The 19,053-nt window shown below is 36.3% G+C and overlaps 3 protein-coding genes across 3 annotated transcripts; 2 read left to right on the forward strand and 1 right to left on the reverse strand.

Moving 5' to 3' along the window:
* Positions 1–1,299: 1,299 nt before the first annotated feature.
* LOC114823948 (small ribosomal subunit protein eS25-like) lies at positions 1,300–4,318 on the reverse strand. Its single transcript, XM_029099913.2, has 4 exons — positions 3,850–4,318; positions 3,638–3,712; positions 3,341–3,475; positions 1,300–1,696 (listed from the first exon to the last, which is right to left on the reverse strand). Exons 1-4 carry the CDS (start codon positions 3,850–3,852, stop codon positions 1,583–1,585), a joined length of 327 nt encoding a protein of 108 aa, XP_028955746.1. The 5' UTR covers positions 3,853–4,318; the 3' UTR covers positions 1,300–1,582.
* A 5,070-nt stretch (positions 4,319–9,388) lies between these two features.
* Positions 9,389–13,274, forward strand: LOC103424546 (uncharacterized protein At2g27730, mitochondrial-like). Its single transcript, XM_008362631.4, has 4 exons — positions 9,389–9,764; positions 10,749–10,868; positions 12,348–12,386; positions 12,863–13,274. The coding sequence occupies exons 2-4, from the start codon at positions 10,767–10,769 to the stop codon at positions 13,070–13,072; spliced, it is 351 nt and encodes a 116-aa protein (XP_008360853.3). The 5' UTR covers positions 9,389–9,764; positions 10,749–10,766; the 3' UTR covers positions 13,073–13,274.
* A 943-nt stretch (positions 13,275–14,217) lies between these two features.
* LOC103424556 (N-carbamoylputrescine amidase) lies at positions 14,218–18,820 on the forward strand. The gene is made up of 9 exons (XM_008362641.4): positions 14,218–14,497; positions 15,749–15,797; positions 16,886–16,977; positions 17,129–17,280; positions 17,359–17,405; positions 17,500–17,533; positions 17,731–17,897; positions 18,237–18,333; positions 18,461–18,820. The coding sequence occupies exons 1-9, from the start codon at positions 14,409–14,411 to the stop codon at positions 18,634–18,636; spliced, it is 903 nt and encodes a 300-aa protein (XP_008360863.3). The 5' UTR covers positions 14,218–14,408; the 3' UTR covers positions 18,637–18,820.
* Positions 18,821–19,053: the final 233 nt, after the last annotated feature.

Here is a 19,053-nt window from a genome sequence, read left to right on the forward strand (position 1 = left end):
AATACACCAAAGCCTTCTTCGCTAAGTTCTTTGAATTTTCTTTTGTTGAAGCTTGTATGTTGAAGCTTTCTGAGTGGAGCATGTAGGTTGGGGTAGTGTTCCCTTAATTTTCCGAGTGAGGAAAACTTCTCGGTTGGAGACTTGGAAAATCCAAGTCACTGAGTGGGATCGGCTATATGAATCTTAGAACGCCATTGTGCTCGGTCCTGTGTCATGTCCTTCGTTAGATCCAAGTACTCTAAGTCTTTTCTTAGAGTCTCTTCCAAAGTTTTCCTAGGTCTTCCTCTACCCCTTCGGCCCTGAACCTCTGTCCCATAGTCGCATCTTCTAATCGGAACGTCAGTAGGCCTTCTTTGCACATGTCCAAACCACCGTAACCGATTTTCTCTCATCTTTCCTTCAATTTCGGCTACTCCTACTTTACCCCGGATATCCTCATTCCTAATCTTATTATTTCTCGTGTGCCCACACATCCAACAAAGCATCCTCATCTCCGCTACACCCATTTTGTGTACGTGTTGATGCTTCACCACCCAACATTCTGTGCCATACAGCATCGCCGGCCTTATTGCCGTCCTATAAAATTTTCCCTTGAGCTTCAGTGGCATACGGCGGTCACACAACACGCCAGATGCACTCTTCCACTTCATCCATCCAGCTTGTATTCTATGATTGAGATCTCCATCTAATTCTCCGTTCTTTTGCAAGATAGATCCAGCAATTGAATGTTATAATGATTTTAGAATTATCTAATTTTTGCTAATATGATATAAGAATGTTGAATAGAAATTTACCTCTTCGCTTTAGATGATATATGAATATTGAAATGAAATATAAACTTTTTGGATCATTGAAAATGTACAAAATGCATCCTACAAAGTATCCCTCAAATCCTCAGTAATATGGGAACATTGAATTGAAATATAAACACTTGGGATCATTGAAAAAGTTACGAAATGCATTTCACAAAGTATCCCTCAAATCCTCAATAGAAGAAACGGTTATTTTGAACAAGTTACCTAGAACAGCCCTAGACACTGCCTATAATCTTCTCATGCAACAGATACCCCTGAAGTTTCCTTTTCAATAAGATGAGCATTTTTCAACAAGATAATTTCTTTGACAATCATGCTTTGACAACGTACTCATACGATTTCCTAATATTTTGCAATGTTGTAAACTTTATGCATCTCAACATCTTTAGCATGTACCCAACAAAATCAGACAAATACAGTGAACAAATCATAAATCCTATAGAGCATAACAATTCGCTTGAACCGCTGTAATAAGAACTTCAAGTGAACCAAAAATGGGGACTTTCAGTGGCACAACAATGTTTCCGAACAAAATCAGACCAAAAAGGGCAAAGTTACATCACATAACATTATCTGATTCCACATTAGTAGTGCAAAATAAACTGTCGACAATAGCGGAGACAAACGTATGGCCCTTAAGGACAAAAAGAAATGATGGATATAGTCACCATAGTAAATGTAAAAGACAATGATTTTCCCTAACATCACCACAAAAAAGGTGAATGCATACTTGCGCCTTGATGACCAAAAACAAACACCTTTCCCGTTTAAGTATTGGTGGCTCTGGTGTAAATCTGCTGGCTAGCATGAGCAGCTATCAGCCTAATGGAACCCCTTGCCATCAAATCCTTAATTGCACGGCGAGCCAATGATCCATTAATCTGAAGAAAAATAAAACAATGAAACAAGAGAAAAGAAATTAACTTTAGTTACTTTACGATCAAGTTGACAATGTCAATGAACACTTCATCGACCAATAGGCTAAAGACTTGGAAATTGTAATATAATCAGCAACTAAAAACACAATGCAAAATATGCGGAGAACTTAAACCTTCATTTGAAATCCAATCATTATAACAGCTATACATGGAGTTTAAGCGTCATGGGATAGTGGGGTTCTCAGGAACGATCTTTTGGACAGTAAAAAAACACAATTTTTTTTACTTTAACTGCCTATGCATGCTTATAAAGCATTTGAATTTATGTCTTCCATGATGATCCTTAATTACGATTTGACTCATAGTACAACATGGGTGGATATATAGTATACGAGTTTCTCAGTTGACAATCAGTAATAACAACAGGATGTGATGTGACGTGATGAAAAGTGAGAAGAAAAGAATCATAGATGCAATGAACTATCTTATAATGCTTTCCATTAGTCCCCAGATTTGCCAAAAAAACAGAACCCTACCAACCAAAGTGTGACATAAACAGTCCAAAAGTCGACGAGAGATGAACAAAAAGAAAGACCCAACATTGGAAGAATAGATAATTGGAGTAGAGTATGAGGACTGGAAAAGGATTAGCAGCTGCTTAAGCACTAAAGAGGAAAACTGATTTACCGCAAAATAATACAAGTTTCCCTGATATTCTATTAAAACGAAGGACATTAGGTTAAATTATCACGGCCCAAATTAAGCCTAATAGTTTAAAGCTTAAATTCATCAGTGTCGGTTATTTTAGGAAACAATCAGCTAGAAAACTTTCCTAATTGCGTCTAGAAGAGATTAAGTATGCATGCAGGAACAGAGTAACAGAAGTCATAAGCATATAATGCTAGCTCTGAAGCTCAACTGAGGGAATAAAAATCTCGATATGCGCACAAATTACATGACAAATACAACATAACTATCCAATCACATTGAGTAATTGCGCCAGTTTTGTTTGACATGTAAAAATGTGAATCGTGATGGTGAATACAAGCAAAGCACAGCAACAGTTGCAACAAATTTACATCTATACTGTGTATTTAGTAAAGGTCGTACCCAGTGCACAAGGCTCCCGCTTTACGCAGGGTCTGGGAGAGGTGAATGTCGGCTAGCCTTACCCCCATTTATGGAGAGGCTGCTCCCAAACAACAACAACAACTTGGAAAATTTAGTGAGAAAGTAATTATGCCATTAAACAGAGCAGGGTGAAAACAACAACTTGGAACAAACCCTTTTACAAAGTTGACAAATTATTTACATTGTAAACCTATAATCATAAAAGAAATAAAAAATTAAGAACTAACGACGAGTATACCATCTATCTAATACAAATTGTAAGTAGATAGATACAGTGCCAAAGAGATAAAAGGATGAACTTGTAAAGGATCATGCATCATTTCAATCACTTTATTGATACCCACGATACCTTTTCGTCAATTTGTTTACCAAAAACTATAAATCCATTTTGAAAATTAAGCATTATCTAACTGAAACAGATACTTAGACTTCGAAAATAAGGGACATTTATACAGAATAACAACTCCCTATGTAAACAACCATACATAGAATAAGAACTCGAACTCGGATTCATACCCTCAGTCTGTCAGACAAGATGGAAGGAGTAATGAGCTTGTACTTCGGAACTTCTGAAAGCAGCTTGTCGTAGGTGCCCTGATCAAACAAAACCATGTTGTTCACCTTCTCCTTTTGCTTTCCCTTGCTCCACTTCTGTTAATCCATCAAACAAAATAAAAAAAAATGAAAATATTTTCTCACATTTCACACACAAAACTCCATGAAAGTACTGAAATCTTTCAATAATGATCCCAAACAATCAAATAAAAGACCCAAATAGTAGAAACAAATTCTGGATAGGAAAAACAAACGGACTTTCTTCTTCTGCTTGCCTCCTCCGGACTTGGCAGGCTTTGAGGACGGTGGGGGAGCCTTATCCTTCTTGGGAGCCTGTAAAAACAACAAGTACAAGAAATTAAGCGACGAATCTACATAACTCAAAGAACAAAAATGTGGCATTCAGATTTTTTGCAAGCATTAGAAGGGAAATGAAGAGACTTTGGGGGTCGGAAGGGAGAGAAAATTACCATGGCGATGGAGAATCGCGGATTCGCAGGGGTTGCCTGGTTCTGGAGTCAATGTGGAGTATGATGCAGCCGTCAGAGGCTCAGAGGGAGAAGGTAGAGTTAGGGTTTAGAAAAGAAGAGCAAAGAAATACAGTTTGGGCTTGGTGGGGTTTTTAGGGTTAAAGTTCACAATTGGTTAGTAAAAATGTGATTTAAATTCGTTTTTAGCGATAATCAAATTTTAAGATCTCTTAACTACAAATGAAAATAAATACAATTAAACCGTAGTAGTATTAAGTAGCGTATGCGTTTTTGAGCATTATGAAGGTTTTTCTTAGATCAATATTTTTATTTTCTTAATTTCGAGAAAACTGCATAAGGGTCGTTTGGTTATCAATCCCTTTGATCATAGGAATGTATCTCACAACTAGAGGGTGCAAGTTGGAATGATGTTTTCTATTTCGAAAGCAAAATTTTCAAATTTGAACTTGCAAAATCTAAATTCAAATATTTTTCAAAATATTTTTCAAATTTGAACTTCCGATCTGAATTTTTTTGAAGTGTTTCGAATTTATTCCAACAAAATCTTTATATACTAAAACTCAGTCGTGTGGGTTTTTGATTTGGTTGGTTTGGATCTTTAGTTTCGTTTTGTTTTTAGTTTCGTCAAAGTCTAAACTTTTTGGTGCTTTTGTGTGCAGGTTTGGAAGCCAAGTGTGTTGAATGTAAGTCTTTTCGGCTTTTTTGTTTGGGGTTTCTGCAGGAGCAAATTTTTTGCTTTTCTGTGTTGTGAGAGTTGTGTGTAGTATTGTGTTTTGTTTTTGTTTGATGTTTTAATGTGAGATGTTTTTTCTTGGTAATGAGTTTGGTGACGCTGAGGTTACAGTCATATTTGTTTGTGAGAAATTGATTTTAAAGGAGGTGGTTAGCTTCTTAAAAGGTGATGCATGTTTTATGAATGTCAAGTGTTTAAAGATATGGTGTCGTTGTAGCCCATTAGTTTGTGAGTGATGAACACCATCAGTGGTGGCAAAATGAAAGAAAGGAAATAGAAAGAAAATGGTGTATTTCAACAGTATGATGACCTAATTTGTGCAAAAGAAAAAAAAAAAAAAAAGAGAGATTAGTATAAATATGTTTTTCAACAAACATAGTATCATCCTCCAAGGTATCTACTCATTAATTTCTGCTAATTTTTATACAAGTTTTGCAGCCTTTTCACATCATGTACTATTCCTTTGTTCAAGATTTGTAACTTTGTCGTGGTACATAGCGTGAACAAACAAATATCAACTCTTCAGTTTATAACATTATTTGCATGTCGATTTGACCCTTTTTTTTTGTTATAGACAATTTAGGAGTACAAACATAAGATTTAACGTGTAATAGTGAGGAATTAGGTGCATTTTTTCTAAGAAACGACCAAATGGATATATCAAACTCTCATTAAAAACTCCAACCTATATGATTAGAACTAATTTATACATGCCAAATATAATTTATAAATTTTCTTGACATATTATACATAATTGGTTTGAGCATGATTGAATTGATTGCTTTGAATATGAATAGTTTCATAAACGTGATTCATATAGGATTTAAAATTTAGGACTTTTTTTATTAAATAAGGCAATACTCTTCAACTTATTTTCGTTGTTTTTATCTGTACTTCAAACCACACCTATATTTTGTTCTCTCATTTGCACTAAGACTGTCATTTACTTACATTGACAACTTCCAATTTCCACTTTGTAATATAACAGACAAAAGAAAACTTTCATGTGACAAGAAATGCAGAACACCACCCTTGGACATCTATTTTGTTACTCATGTGAATATTACTCTTGTCACAGCCCGTTCCGGGATTTTATATATCGGGGACGTGAAATGGCGGAATTACCCTTGGCGGGTACTAAGGTATGTGTGTGTGTGACATATTATTTGGACTAAATTCATATATTTCCTAAGTTTTGGGAAAAATTAAGTGGATAAAAAATAAGGTTGTATTTTTTTGTGGTTAGGGAGTTAAAGAAAAGGATGGTGATGGTTTGGGTTAGACCACACCTACACACAATTTCTTCCCTCTCTCACTCATCCCGTGCCTCTCTCTCTCCTCCCTCACAACTCTCTCTCTCCTTTCAAATTGTACGGACCTCACCCAAGGACATCAAAACTTCATGGATCGAAGTGGTGATTAGCACCCATTGTGTTCGTGAGTGCCCTACGAACTCAAAGGTATAATTTTCAGGTAGGAAACCCTTCGTTTTCACGTTGAAAACTCGAGGTCCGATTTGGGTACTATTCATGAACTTTGTAACGATTGATTTTTAGGACAATCCAAGCTCACAGTGAGCTTTAGGAGGTTCTCACGAAGCTTGGGGACGTTCGTTGGAAGGTTTTGGACGTCGGGATCACGGAGTTCGAAGTTGGCCGGTTTTCTTGGAAATTTTCCGGTGAGATTTTGTAGTTTTTAGAGCCTTAAAGTAGTATAACGTGAAACTACATGCTTAGGGCTTCATTTTGATATAAAATACGAAGAAAACGGTTGAAAAACGATGGAGAACAAGGAGATTGAAAAATCTCCAGTTTTCCGACCACCGGAAAACTCAGTCCGGCGAGCTTGAGGAAGAAGACGCGCGTGGGGAGCGTGAACCCGTGCCTGTCCAGGCGCGTGGGGGCGCGTGCCGCTTCAAAAAAAATTTCTAAAAATTTCTTGATGTTCGTGACGTCGAGTAGGTTGATGTGGTATATTCATATACCCAAATTGAGCACCGTATGAGAAATTATTTCGAATTGTTGGTTATGTGCATGAAATTAACGTTTTTATAGTTGTTTCGCATATAGGTGACACCTATCCCGAGGACAAGCGCATCCAGGGACGTCACGGGGGTTACGACCCATCGACTTACCAATGAGTGGGCAGTTTGTTTTCAGTATATACCTATATACTATTAATTTTCCCAGAAATTGAATTTATATGAAAGTACGTTTTAAAACGCCATGCATGCATATTATGAATTATATGAATTGATATTGATGCATATATATATGTGAATTGGTGCTGTGGACGCATATGTGAGTATTAGGTGAGTTTTATGTTAATCATGTGAATCATCGATGATGTGAATTGTGTTGAGATCTCATAACCTGCACCCCTGGTGTTAGTGATTATATTATTCACCGCACCGCACGCTCACCTTGGATCCAAGTAGGTGCATGTCGTACAGACCATGTGAGGGTTCCGACATGCTAGTCGTACAGACCACTAGAAGTGGTTCCGACTAGTAGGTGACCTTAGATTACGCGCCAGATGATTGATGAGAGAAGTACTAGAGCGTATTATTACACCATTCTTGTCGTACATACTACTTCAGGTAGTTCCGACTTATGTGCAGAGTAGTGCCGTACAGGTCACCGTGGTGACTCCGGCTGGGTTGGATATTGAGCTATGGAATTAACCGTACAGGACCAACTGCAGGGTCTTCGGTTGATTCATTATGTCACCTGTTATTTAATGCATCCATGCTTTGTTATTGACATTTATGGCATGGCATGTTCCTAGATTTGTGATAGATTGGTGATTTGTGACGTATGAGGTTTTATATACTATTATGTTATTTTCTGGGAAAGTATACAGGTTTTACAGTGAGGGGTTAGAAATGTTTTTAATGAAATGCTTTGGAAAACTTTGGTTTTACTGACCCACTCAATTTTGTTTTTGCGCCCCTCCAGGTTCTAGTTAGCAGTTGGTGGCTCACGAGGTTTTCTTCGGCGTTCTGACAAACTTCCTGCATGTAGGACTCACCTACGGGTGTTGTAACTTAATTATAGTCCTACTTGACTGCACCTAGTTTCTTTTATGCTCTGAAATTGTGTACTGCACTCTTAAACTCACTCTAGTATGCTAGTTGGATATTACTGCTAGTAGTTGGTTTTTATTCCTTCGTATTTCTCATATCCTTTGCTTCTGCACCGCACTTTTGGTTATGTCACACTCACGTGACGGCCAGCACGCCTTGATTATAGGATCAGGGTGTGTCAACTCTACCCTTGGACAATTTTGTTCCTCATTGTAAATAAGGTTGAAAATGAATTTTTACATCTATGTAAATAGTACCCCATCCTTGGACACCTATTTTGTTTTAAAAAAAAACTTCGTTCGTTTGTAATATCTGTGTGTAATTTGCTGGTCAAAGTTTATATGACTAAGCTGGATCTGCATTGAAGAAATCAAGTTTGGTGTGTGTGCAAAACAATGAAAACCTGATTATTAAGATCATGGAAGCAAAATTAAAACGTAATTATGTGTTATTGTTTTATTCACAAATTATGCGGTGCTTTTTTGGGTGTCCATTTTGGAACAACAATCTTGCTGCTTTGGTCAGTGTTGACTTGTTTATAATAGTTGTTGTATCATAGTTGTTGTCATGTCTAGTGTATTTTTTTTGCAAAATTTAGTTTGTTAGTTGTTTTTAACTCGCTTATTTCTTTTCGGACTGCTTCTTGTCTTTTGCATTAGCCAATTTACATTGTGGTTGTTAGTTTTGTAACAGTGTTGTTTGAAATTATTTAATGATTTGCTCAATTAAGAATTAAACAAATCAGTCCTTATTTTAATGTTTTTTTTTTAATTTGTATTGTGCAATTCTTATGTTTATAAAATTTGTATTTGCTTTGGATAGGTTAAATGGAAAGCGTAGAGGTCACCCCTGTTGCTCAACTGCATCCATACACAAAAGCGGAGAAAATAAAGATCCGTGTGTGCAAGATATGGAAATCAAGCATTCCTGAAACTGTTCAAAAATATCACACTGCACTGTATCTTGCTTGATGAAGTGATGAGTCGTCATTGTCTTATTATTTTGATTAGAGATTATAACGATAATAAGTAGGTTGCGATTTTTTCCTATTTATTACTTTCTTGATTTGCGTTTAAATTGTTATATTTTTTGTGTTCAGTTTTTCTTACATGGGTCAAGTGTTTTTTAAATGTTGGTTCAGATAGTTTAGCTATTTTCAGTTAGTATATTTCTCTGCAGTGACAATTAAATATGTTTGCATCAAAATATAATATTTATTATGATTTGTTTGTTCTTTACCTTTTTAACTCTCTTTTTTTCTTCCTTCTTTTTTTTTTTTTTGGTTTACGGTTTAATCGACTGCGAAGAACCATGCAGTTGAAGCCTCTACATTGGACATTGACTGTAAAGTTGTGGCTTCAAAAATTGTCAATAGTTGCTACGAGATTATGAATTTTTATACTGTTAGCAATACAAGGTGGTCCCACACGATACTCAGGTTAATGTTTGGGTTCGTCGTTGAAGAGCTGGAACATAAATTTTATTGTTCGAGCAGGAGTTTTTGGTTGGAATTAAAATGAAGTGGGAAAGAAGAGGTGGAAGAAGAAGTGTGATCCCATATGGCAGAAATGAAATAAAAGAAATAATGCAGGGGCAGAATAGGCAAAGCACTGTGCGTATGAACGCCAAGAGTAAAATGAGATTTATTATTATTAAATTAAATATATATTTAAGGCCTGATACGGTTCTAAGCCAACATGAAAATTGAAATCAGAAATGGATATGACCGGTTTGCTCCGGTTTTTTAACCTAGGTTAATTTTTTTGGTCAACCCGGTTTTCTACGAACTATTTTGTCTCAATTTGATTCGATTTTGTGGTTTCACGATTTTTATGCCCACCCCGACTCTCAGGTACAATTCCTCTTTTCAATTTGGTTTAGGTGGGAGGACAAAAACTATGAATAGTAAATGAACCGAGCCACCGGTCCAGCTCAAAAAATAAAGAATAAATATCAAAATTACTTCCATCACAGTCCATCCATCCTTTATAAACCCTGCGGTAGCCCAATAGCCAAACACACCTGAAGCAACCATATTCTTCTTCTCTCGTCTCAATCGCTACAAGCGTTCGTCTGGTAAGCCATTTCTCTGCAACATTTCTCATCGCCTGTATGTTTCTTGCATTTCTAGGGTTTGTAATCGAGTTGCCTAATTGTTTGATGTCAGCCGCCGCTGCCAGTGTGACTCCGATGGAATTCGTGGAATCAATTTTCGTTAATTTTTTCAGTGCCGTTGATTTAGGGTTTAATTTATATATGCTGCACCAGTTTCTTAATTTTTGTAAAAATGGAAGCTCGATTAATTAATAATTTTTTTATAATTGTTTATACCACATTTAATTGCTTGTGATTCTGTAATTTAAATTTATTGGAATGGATGGGGTTATAACAAAGGAAATTGTTTGCACGTCAAGGCACAGTTCATTAAGGTTTTGTTTAGTTATGGGCTATAAATGGTGAAAAGAAAATTTTCGATTCTTTCGAAAGTTAATGGAGTGTGGTACAAGCTGCTGTCGTTCCCTTGTTTGTGTTAAATATATGAAATCTGGGTGATATGCATTTGAACAGACCTTCGAGACCTAAGGGAGATGGTAATATGTAATATTCTCGACCACTGGGAGAGGCGGTTGTCTGTTACAGGCTCTGCCTTTGACCGAGGCATTTCACTTCTTTCTTTGTTTGTGTTATATTTCTTTTGGGTGAGGGGATGAGGGCCGTGGGTTGTAAATGGTGTTGATTAGTATTGGATTCGGAAGACGTGCTATTGGGTCCTTTAATAGTTTTGTTTTTCCACCGGGGTGGGGGGAGGGTACAATAGAGATCATTGTATTGTGCGTATGGAAATTTAAATACAGCTTGATAATAGGTTACACATAGATGGATTTAAGGGTTCTTTAATCAAGTTAAACAATATGACAATTGGGTTTATCAGAAAATTTATCTTGAGTATCATAGTTTACAATTTTTATGTTTTGTATTTCAGAAGTTATAGGATTGAAAATATAGCTTATAGAATAAAAAAGTAAAAGTGTTTTTCTTGATCCATAATACCATTTTTAGGAAGGATAATCAACTACAATGGCATCAAGGATGGCTGCAAGGTTTGTGCCTCGGAGGTTTTCAAGCAGTGGAAAAGTTCTCGGGGAGGAGGAAAAAGCTGCAGAGAATGTTTACATCAAGGTCATTTTTAAATTCCCTGGATATTTCTCTTATGCTTTTCCTTTGAATTGTTTGGCTGCTTATTTGTCATGCATTTGTATTAATTTCCTCTTGGACATAGATCAAGTGCTGAGGATCGTTGTTGGATGATGGAAACGTCTTTATTTAGGAGCTGAACTTATGTAAATCACTGGTCTGTCTTGGGAATATGAAATAACAAACTGATTAAGAATCCGAAGAAATACTTGGAGGAATGTATCAGTCAGTATATCGTATACCTAAGTATTAATCATATAGTTGGTAAGCACTTTTTAGAGTTGGGTGTAAATGATGCAAGAGCCAAGTTAAAGGAATACTAAATAAGTCGATCTAATTACAAGCACATATGATGAAGAGGCTCTATATATATTTTTTTAATGTAATAAAAAGAAATTTAGACATGTATATGATGGTTCATTGTGTTTTAGTTTTTCTATGTCACATGATTGATGTATTAGATGTCACAATTTGTTTGTAGAATTTCTCGAGCGTATTGTGGGTCTGTTGAGATTCATGTAACAATGTACCTATGAAAGGGGTTTTTTCGTAAGCAATGAAAAAGAGTTGGTGAAAAAAAGTTCTTCTTTGGCTCGGCTAGTTACATAATGGATTTCTTTTTTATTCAAAATGGATGAGTACATCCCACTCTGAGCTTAAATCCTGAACTTTTCCTTTTCGACTACCAAAGGATTTGAATTTTGTTTTCATCAATCTTGTACTTATATCTTGAACTTGTACATCTGCATGTGAACGTCATAGGCCCAAATAAAAGCAACACATGAACTGGGTAGTGGTGACATGTGATGGATCTCAATTCTTAAGTCACTGTTCATAGGTTAATCATTTTGGGTTTGGTTTCCATAAAATATTGTTAGTTATTCTCGAGATACCTTTATTTCTTTCTTTGTTTTCTTTATTCTAAATCTTGATTATCAAGTTGGTAACTTGGTGTGGGGGGTTTCTTTGTGATGATTAACAATGTGTTAGTCCGATTGAATTTGATTCTTTCAATTGCGACGACAATGGAGGAGAGAATACTACCCACTTTTCCTTTGAGAATGATTCCCATTATTTTTATTTATCTCCATTCCTTTGGCCGTTTCTAAATAAAATTTACATTCATTTTGGGTTTGAAAGCCAACTGCACCAACAGTTTTAAGATCTTGATTTGCTTCTAATTCTCCTTTGACTTTTGGCTGTTTCTAAATAAAATTTACATTCATTTTTACCGTTTCAGATATTTAGATCCATAGGATCTCATCGTTGTTGTCAGTCCCACACATTTGGAAGTTTGTGGTACTCTATTTGTGAAGAAACCTATGTGCATAGATACTTATAAATATGTTGATATATTATATGATGTGTGAATGATTGCTTTGATTTTGTCTGTTTCCTTATCATATTTTGCAATGCTATTCTGGTACATCTTCTCCCTGTTATTGTTTGTTTGTTATTTTGCAGAAAACCGAGCAAGAGAAGCTGGAGAAGCTTGCTCGTAAGGTATGATCAGTATGTTTTACTTTTTATGTTCTTTGAGACTTGGGCAATCTTGGATGCTTATCACTTTAGAATGTAAAGCATTCCTTATTTATTTTAGCGAACAGATTTCAGCATTTTGAAAATTGAATTATTTTTTGAAGGCTTTTGTAGTTTTCAATGAAGCATTTTAAAATTGAAAAACAAGATAATACAACTAGGGGATGATACATTTGTGTGCACATAATTATTCGGCTCGTGTCCCTTCGGAAACGGCCGATAAAACTGAAACTACAGAAATTGCGATTTAGATACAATTTGTTGGTTTATCAACTTTTCATTTGCATTGCTGATCACATATTTATCATGGTTATCACAAAATTAATTTTGATTTTTACGTTCTGGTTATTATTTTTGGTTCCAGCCTCTTGGATTTAGTTGGAAAGGTATTGTCAAGTTGATACCACAATTAATATGGTCGATGATCTGAACATTTTCAGGGCCCTACACCAGAAGAGAAACCAGCTGCAAGTTCAGGGGGTTCAGTCTCTGATGCCAAACCAAGTGCCTCTTCCTCTGGAGCATCAACTGCCAAGGTATCGACAGACAAGTACCGGAATTATGCTGTTGTAGCTGGTGTTATGACTGCTGCTGCTTCTCTGGGTTGGTACCTCAAAGCTAGTGGAAAGAAGGAAGAAGTGCAGGACTGAGATTGATGTAATTTGATATCGACAATTGAAGAATGAGTTGTCATCGCTCGTTCTGGTAGAGCAGAGGAATAATCCAAACTGTGAACCTTCTCTGTTTGTGTTCCGGATGCATACTGTGTTCAGTTCCGCAATATTCTCATGACCTTTTCTGTTTCGGGAAATATATTGCATAAATGAAAGGTGTTTAGCACCCGGTTTTCCAGTGCCAGTGTTTTCCATTATGCTAACAAATGGGTAGAGAAGGGTGTTGAACTGTTGATTGTGTTAGCAGGTTGGAATGTTACCGGGGCACAGCAGGTTCGTTAATTTGTGTATTTTTCGCATGTGGTTTTGAATGACTTACATAGCAGGCCATCGTGACATTTCGTGTCAGTACTCTCTAAGTTTTTGTCTATGATTTGTATCTTTGACACAGTACGTCAAGATGCTGAGAGTGTACCAGTGCCCTTGTGATTTAAACCATATAAACAGTTTCATCATTGTGTTCGGCACTCGAGCCACCTGTCATTGATAAACAAAAAGATGCTACAATTCTCTATAAATTTATGCAATCGGATGGAAATGTAATGGGAACCATAGAGCTTTGTTCATTAAAAAAGATCACTATACACATACAAACCTCTTTTAGGCATCCTAGTGGGTTGGGTTGAGTTTTTTTGGGGTGAACTTTCTATGATATTTAGAAGTATAGGATATTTTAAAATTTTAATATTTTATATAAAAAACAAAAATTATAATATAATGTTTAAAAATCTAAAGTATCTTATAATGCGTGGAATAAAATGGTAGGACCTTTAGTATTCTAATCACAGAGATCTATGATAATTTTTTCATTTCAAAACTCGGAATAAAAAATACTTAAATGATCGTTTGATAATCATTTCAACTTTAATTGTTGTTTTCACCTTTTAAAAAACTAAAGACTAATTATTATTATTTTTTTTTTAAAGAAGAAAATCTTGTTAAATATTTACACAGGCCTTTTATGGGAATGGATTCAATTTTTCAAAAAAAAAATGGGGACATCCTCGTAACCATTAGATTTGACTTTAATGAAATTCTATGGTTGAGATTAAATCATAAGCAACAGAATCTCAACCACAGAATTTCATTAAAATCAAATGGGGGACACCCGTTAAGAGGATATCTCTATTTTTTCCCCTTAAAAGCTTCTGTATCTACAATAACTTCAAAAAAATAAAAAATAAAAAATAAAAAACGAAATGATTAACGTGTTCGGTCGACGAACCTGAAGGGCTGAAACCCCACACTTTTTCGCACTCGCAGGTCTCTCCTTTCTCCTCTGTTCGAACATAATCCTCACAGAGAAAAGAAAATGGAGAAGGGCAAGAGGGAGGTGGTGGTCTCAGCTCTGCAGTTCGCTTGCACCGACGACGTCGCCACCAACGTCGCCACCGCCGAAAGGTCTCTCTTTTCATTCCTTCCTCTTCCTCTTCACTCAGTTAATCTTATTTGTTCAATAAATTTACTGAGTTTTGTTTCCCCCCAATATATTAAAGTTTGCAATTTTTGAACTTGTTATGTGCATTTCTGCAACTAGAGAACCAGACCCACAAAAGCTATAAGCTTTTTTTCCTTGTGTGAACAATTCTTGTACTGGTTCGATTTCTGGGTAGCTCTTCTTTTTCCAATATCATTCCATTTTATTATTTTTTTTATCCACAACATTACTCCAATTGTGTAATTATATATGTGTGTTTGTTTTGCCATTCCTCTCAATGTGGCCAATACTGAAAACCCTTTTATAAGAGTAAAAGTAAATGGTTGCTATGGATTCTATTCGCGTTATGGCGGATGTCTCTTGATTTCAACTAGACACTGCTTTACTCAGGTTCAGTTTGCTTGCTGTGGTCAGTAGGCTTTTTGTCGTATTAATCGTTCAACTTTGATCCAATGAATTGGATCATGATGTGTGGCCCATCAATTACGTAAGTGTATGCTTTCGAAGATTCGTATGTGTATGTGAATCAAAATCTAATGGTTGATATGAAGTGTGTCATTCGCTTACATGATCCAAGCTTTTGTCCTATTAACAGTTGGATTTTGATCCATTGACTGAGAGCATGATATGTATTTCATTAGATTACTTAAAGAGTATGCATTTGAGCATTCTAGTGCGGCTGTGTAGGGCTTCAAAAGAGGAAGACCTTCTTTTAAGAAAAGAAAGAATTACATTGCTTGGTGCCATAATCGAGACTGCCTATCTTTAGGTCCTCTTCAAGGATCATCCCTTAAAAAAATCAACTAAATTAATTTTTTTAGTTTTCATTTGGACACACACACAAACACACAAGTTTGCGTCAAGAGTTTCACATGATATGCTGATCTACAACTAATTTCGTCCCAGCTTCATTGGAATGTTTTTGTATCCGAAGCATATCATGCGATGTTGGGTATTGGATGATGTTTTTTCCGAAACTTGGGCCATTTTAATTTGAGATTAAATGAGCACACATTTTTTCCCCTAAAATATATGGATTTGGATCTTGATGGGGGCTAATTTAAACTAAAGAGTTGAGGTCTTGAGGCTCTTGCCTCAACAGGGTCCTCTCCAGGTCAGCCTTGACCTAAAGTTATGTTTGCTCTTCCTCATGCTGCAACTTTTTCTCTAAAGCAATTATCTTGTGAGTTGAATTTATAATCCTTTCCATTCAGGTTGGTTAGAGCTGCCCATGCGAAGGGTGCAAACATCATTCTTATACAGGTATGACACTTCAAATTTGGAAGATGTTTCTTTTGTTTTTCTAAGTTTTGAACTCTTTTGTTTTTCCCTTTCTTTTATTTGCCATGCTTATTATAGTGATACATTCTCAAAGGTATTAATAGATAATTAAAATGAGAAGTATATATGCAGAGCTTAACTAAGCATAAAAGGTGCAGAGTAAGAGGCAATGCATTCAACCTAAGATAGTAAATACTTTGATCAATTCTTTGACACAACCTTTGGACAACAATCAAATAATTTCTGGAATGGCTTCACTGTTGATTTTTTCCATGACAGAAAAGATGGTCACAGTGTGACATGTTGTACTTGTTGCATGATATGTATATATCTACTTATAGTCTGTATTGTGTATAGTAAGTAGTGTCGTACTTGTTGCATGATATGTTTGTATCTACTTATAGTCTGTATTGTGTACTGTAAGTAAGATTTAGATGTATTACACGTTCATATGGGTGTTGTGTATAAATCTGGTCAACATGTGTCATTACTTCGTAAAGGGTGTTCGTGTACCTCATAGTTTCCTCCCATAATGTCCTCAGAGGGACTAGCGACTAGGCTTGTATTCTGCCATTTCAGCTCTAAAAATAATCATATGTTCATGAATTTATTGATGTGTTCATTTTAAGATCATTAGAGAGACATGCAGCATTTATTTGAGTTCAATGTTTCTGATTAAATCTTTCCACCTAATGGTAGAAAAAGCTTGGTTTACGTCACTGATATTCAATTACAATCAGTATGAAACTAAGGTTATAAATTATAATTAAACTTTCGTGCTTCCATCCAGTAATGGGTGTTTCTTCTGTTCATTGATAGAATGAAGTTCCAAGCACTGCTGCATGCAGTGCTTGCAAATATTATGTGCATGTATTTGTTGTGGCCTTTTAGCACCTTGTTTTGGGCAATGATAGACTTCCATTAATATATGGTTATGGTAAAACCGAGGCATATGTATTTTTGGGGTGGGGGTTTAAATGACGCAGATAAATATGCTTTGAGGAGAAATTTTTCCATAAACTTATGATTGAATGTACATTTTTTAAGCATTTTCTGAATGATTTTTTCAGGAACTTTTTGAGGGACATTACTTCTGTCAGGCACAAAGGGAGGACTTCTTTCAGCGAGCAAAGCCTTACAAGGATCATCCAACCATTCTTAGGTGAGAGTGCTGCAATGTAGCTTTACAACATATCAGGAGAACCTTTAAAAAAAAAGTAGAAAAAGAGGTTAAGAAAAGCTTCTTAATTGAACTTGCACACACCTTTCGGGCAGTAATACTTAATTAGATATTTTAATTGCATGCTATGTAGGATGCAAATACTTGCAAAAGAGTTGGGTGTGGTAATACCAGTTAGCTTTTTCGAAGAGGCAAATAATGCTCATTACAATTCAGTTGCCATTATAGATGCTGATGGGGCAGATCTTGGACTTTATAGGAAGTCCCACATCCCAGACGGACCTGGTATTCAAGTAGCATAATGTTCTTCTTGTTTGATTTCACCTGTTACCTTTAATAACAGCCGCTAGTTTTCTGCTGCAGGCTACCAGGAAAAGTTCTACTTCAATCCAGGTGACACTGGATTCAAGGTTGGTGCTTAATACAATTACAATCTATGCATAATGCTATTTAGCTTGCTTTTATTTTGGTGGTGATTAATGATGCAATGTTGTTGTTAAGCAGGTTTTCAAGACCAAGTTCGCAACCATTGGAGTTGGTGAGAAAACTTTAATTAGATGCTTCTTTAATTTCACGATTTTTCTACAATATTCTCTGGGCTTTATTTGAACTCTGCAATCTTTCTGTACTGGATAGTAAATTCACATGGAGCCTTGTATTTGTTGTGTATTGACAAACGGAATATTTAGTGTGAAGACTAAAAACTAAATCTGCTAGTACTTCATTTTGTGGCAGCAATTTGCTGGGATCAGTGGTTCCCTGAGGCTGCCCGGTGTTTGGTTCTTCAAGGTGCAGAGATATTGTTCTACCCAACTGCTATTGGTTCCGAACCTCAAGATGGAGGACTTGATTCTCGGGATCACTGGAGGCGAGTGATGCAAGGGCATGCTGGGGCTAATGTGGTAAGTGTTTTCAGTGTAGTTTGGATACTGTTTTTTTTTTCCTTTCTTTTCTCTCTTTTTGGTACTAAGGAGGGCCAAGGAGCAGACTACAATTTTGACTTATAAAGTTTTGTAGTTGGTATGAGGTTAGTTTGTCTGTCATTATTCATTTAAGTGGCTCATATACGGAGCGAAGTGTTTTTTCGTCCTCTGGTCTCTATTTTCTAAAAGTGGCGACTGCCTTGAATCAATATTCGCCACCCAAAAGATGCAACAAATAAATGGGGACAAATTGAAAGCTTTTTCATACTGAATTATTGCCAAAGAATGTAATCTAAATCCAGTTTTGATGAATTACAGGTCCCTGTAGTAACTTCAAATCGTATAGGAAAGGAGATAATCGAGACCGAGCACGGAAAGAGTGAGATCACTTTCTATGGTAACTCTTTCATAGCAGGTATTTTTCTCAGGTTTTCTTTTAACTTAAGAGTTGAAAGTTGAAACTACCTCCAATATAATCAGTCTTTTTCTTGATTGATTTGGACTGTTAAAAAGTTGGTGGATTTGCATAATTCAATGTCCAGGACCCACTGGAGAAATTGTTGCAACTGCTAATGATAAGGAGGAAGCTGTACTAGTAGCACAATTTGACCTAGACAAAATCAAATGGAAGAGACATAGCTGGGGAGTATTCCGTGATCGCCGCCCAGATTTATACAAGGTGCTACTGACATCAGATGGCAGCAATTCCCCGTTGTGATGATTTGTTTTGATACCATGCTTGTTCTAGAATTAATAAAGGAAGTACTTCCTAAGTACAGTGCGGCTACGGTGATTTCATGGAGGATTCACGATTTACTTTGGAGGAAGTATTATTGGCAGGTGGAGTATGTATCTCTGCTTGGGCAAATTTGGATTTAATGAAAAATGGATTTAGTGGATTATGCATTGTGTTTCCTATGTTCATATTCTGTGCTTGCTATTGGCATTCAACCATTGGAGGTCCAGTTTGTTGTAACGTCAGTATTTTTCAGAAATATCGGTGTTTGAATTCGCCATAATCCCTGTCAGCCGCCAAGCCACTGCTCGATGTGCCCTCATACGATCACCCAACAAGCCACTGCTCGACGTGCCCTCCTACGATCACCCAACTGTTGTGGCGAATTTCCCACGTTGG

The sequence above is a fragment of the Malus domestica genome, chromosome 03 (genome assembly GCF_042453785.1).
Source record: "Malus domestica chromosome 03, GDT2T_hap1".
Taxonomy (NCBI): domain Eukaryota; kingdom Viridiplantae; phylum Streptophyta; class Magnoliopsida; order Rosales; family Rosaceae; genus Malus; species Malus domestica.

Excerpts from the sequence above, each read along its gene's own strand:
- LOC103424546 (XM_008362631.4), top strand. The coding sequence starts at position 10,767 with ATGGCATCAAGGATGGCTGCAAGGTTTGTGCCTCGGAGGTTTTCAAGC. Across the intron at positions 10,869-12,347 it reads CAGAGAATGTTTACATCAAG|AAAACCGAGCAAGAGAAGCT; the intron begins GTCATTTTTAAA and ends GTTATTTTGCAG. Across the intron at positions 12,387-12,862 it reads TGGAGAAGCTTGCTCGTAAG|GGCCCTACACCAGAAGAGAA; the intron begins GTATGATCAGTA and ends GAACATTTTCAG.
- LOC114823948 (XM_029099913.2), bottom strand. Across the intron at positions 3,476-3,637 it reads GAGGCAAGCAGAAGAAGAAA|AAGTGGAGCAAGGGAAAGCA; the intron begins GTCCGTTTGTTT and ends ATGGATTAACAG. Across the intron at positions 1,697-3,340 it reads TCTTGTCTGACAGACTGAGG|ATTAATGGATCATTGGCTCG; the intron begins GTATGAATCCGA and ends ATTTTTCTTCAG.
- LOC103424556 (XM_008362641.4), top strand. The coding sequence starts at position 14,409 with ATGGAGAAGGGCAAGAGGGAGGTGGTGGTCTCAGCTCTGCAGTTCGCT. Across the intron at positions 16,978-17,128 it reads GATCATCCAACCATTCTTAG|GATGCAAATACTTGCAAAAG; the intron begins GTGAGAGTGCTG and ends CATGCTATGTAG. Across the intron at positions 17,406-17,499 it reads CAGGTGACACTGGATTCAAG|GTTTTCAAGACCAAGTTCGC; the intron begins GTTGGTGCTTAA and ends GTTGTTAAGCAG.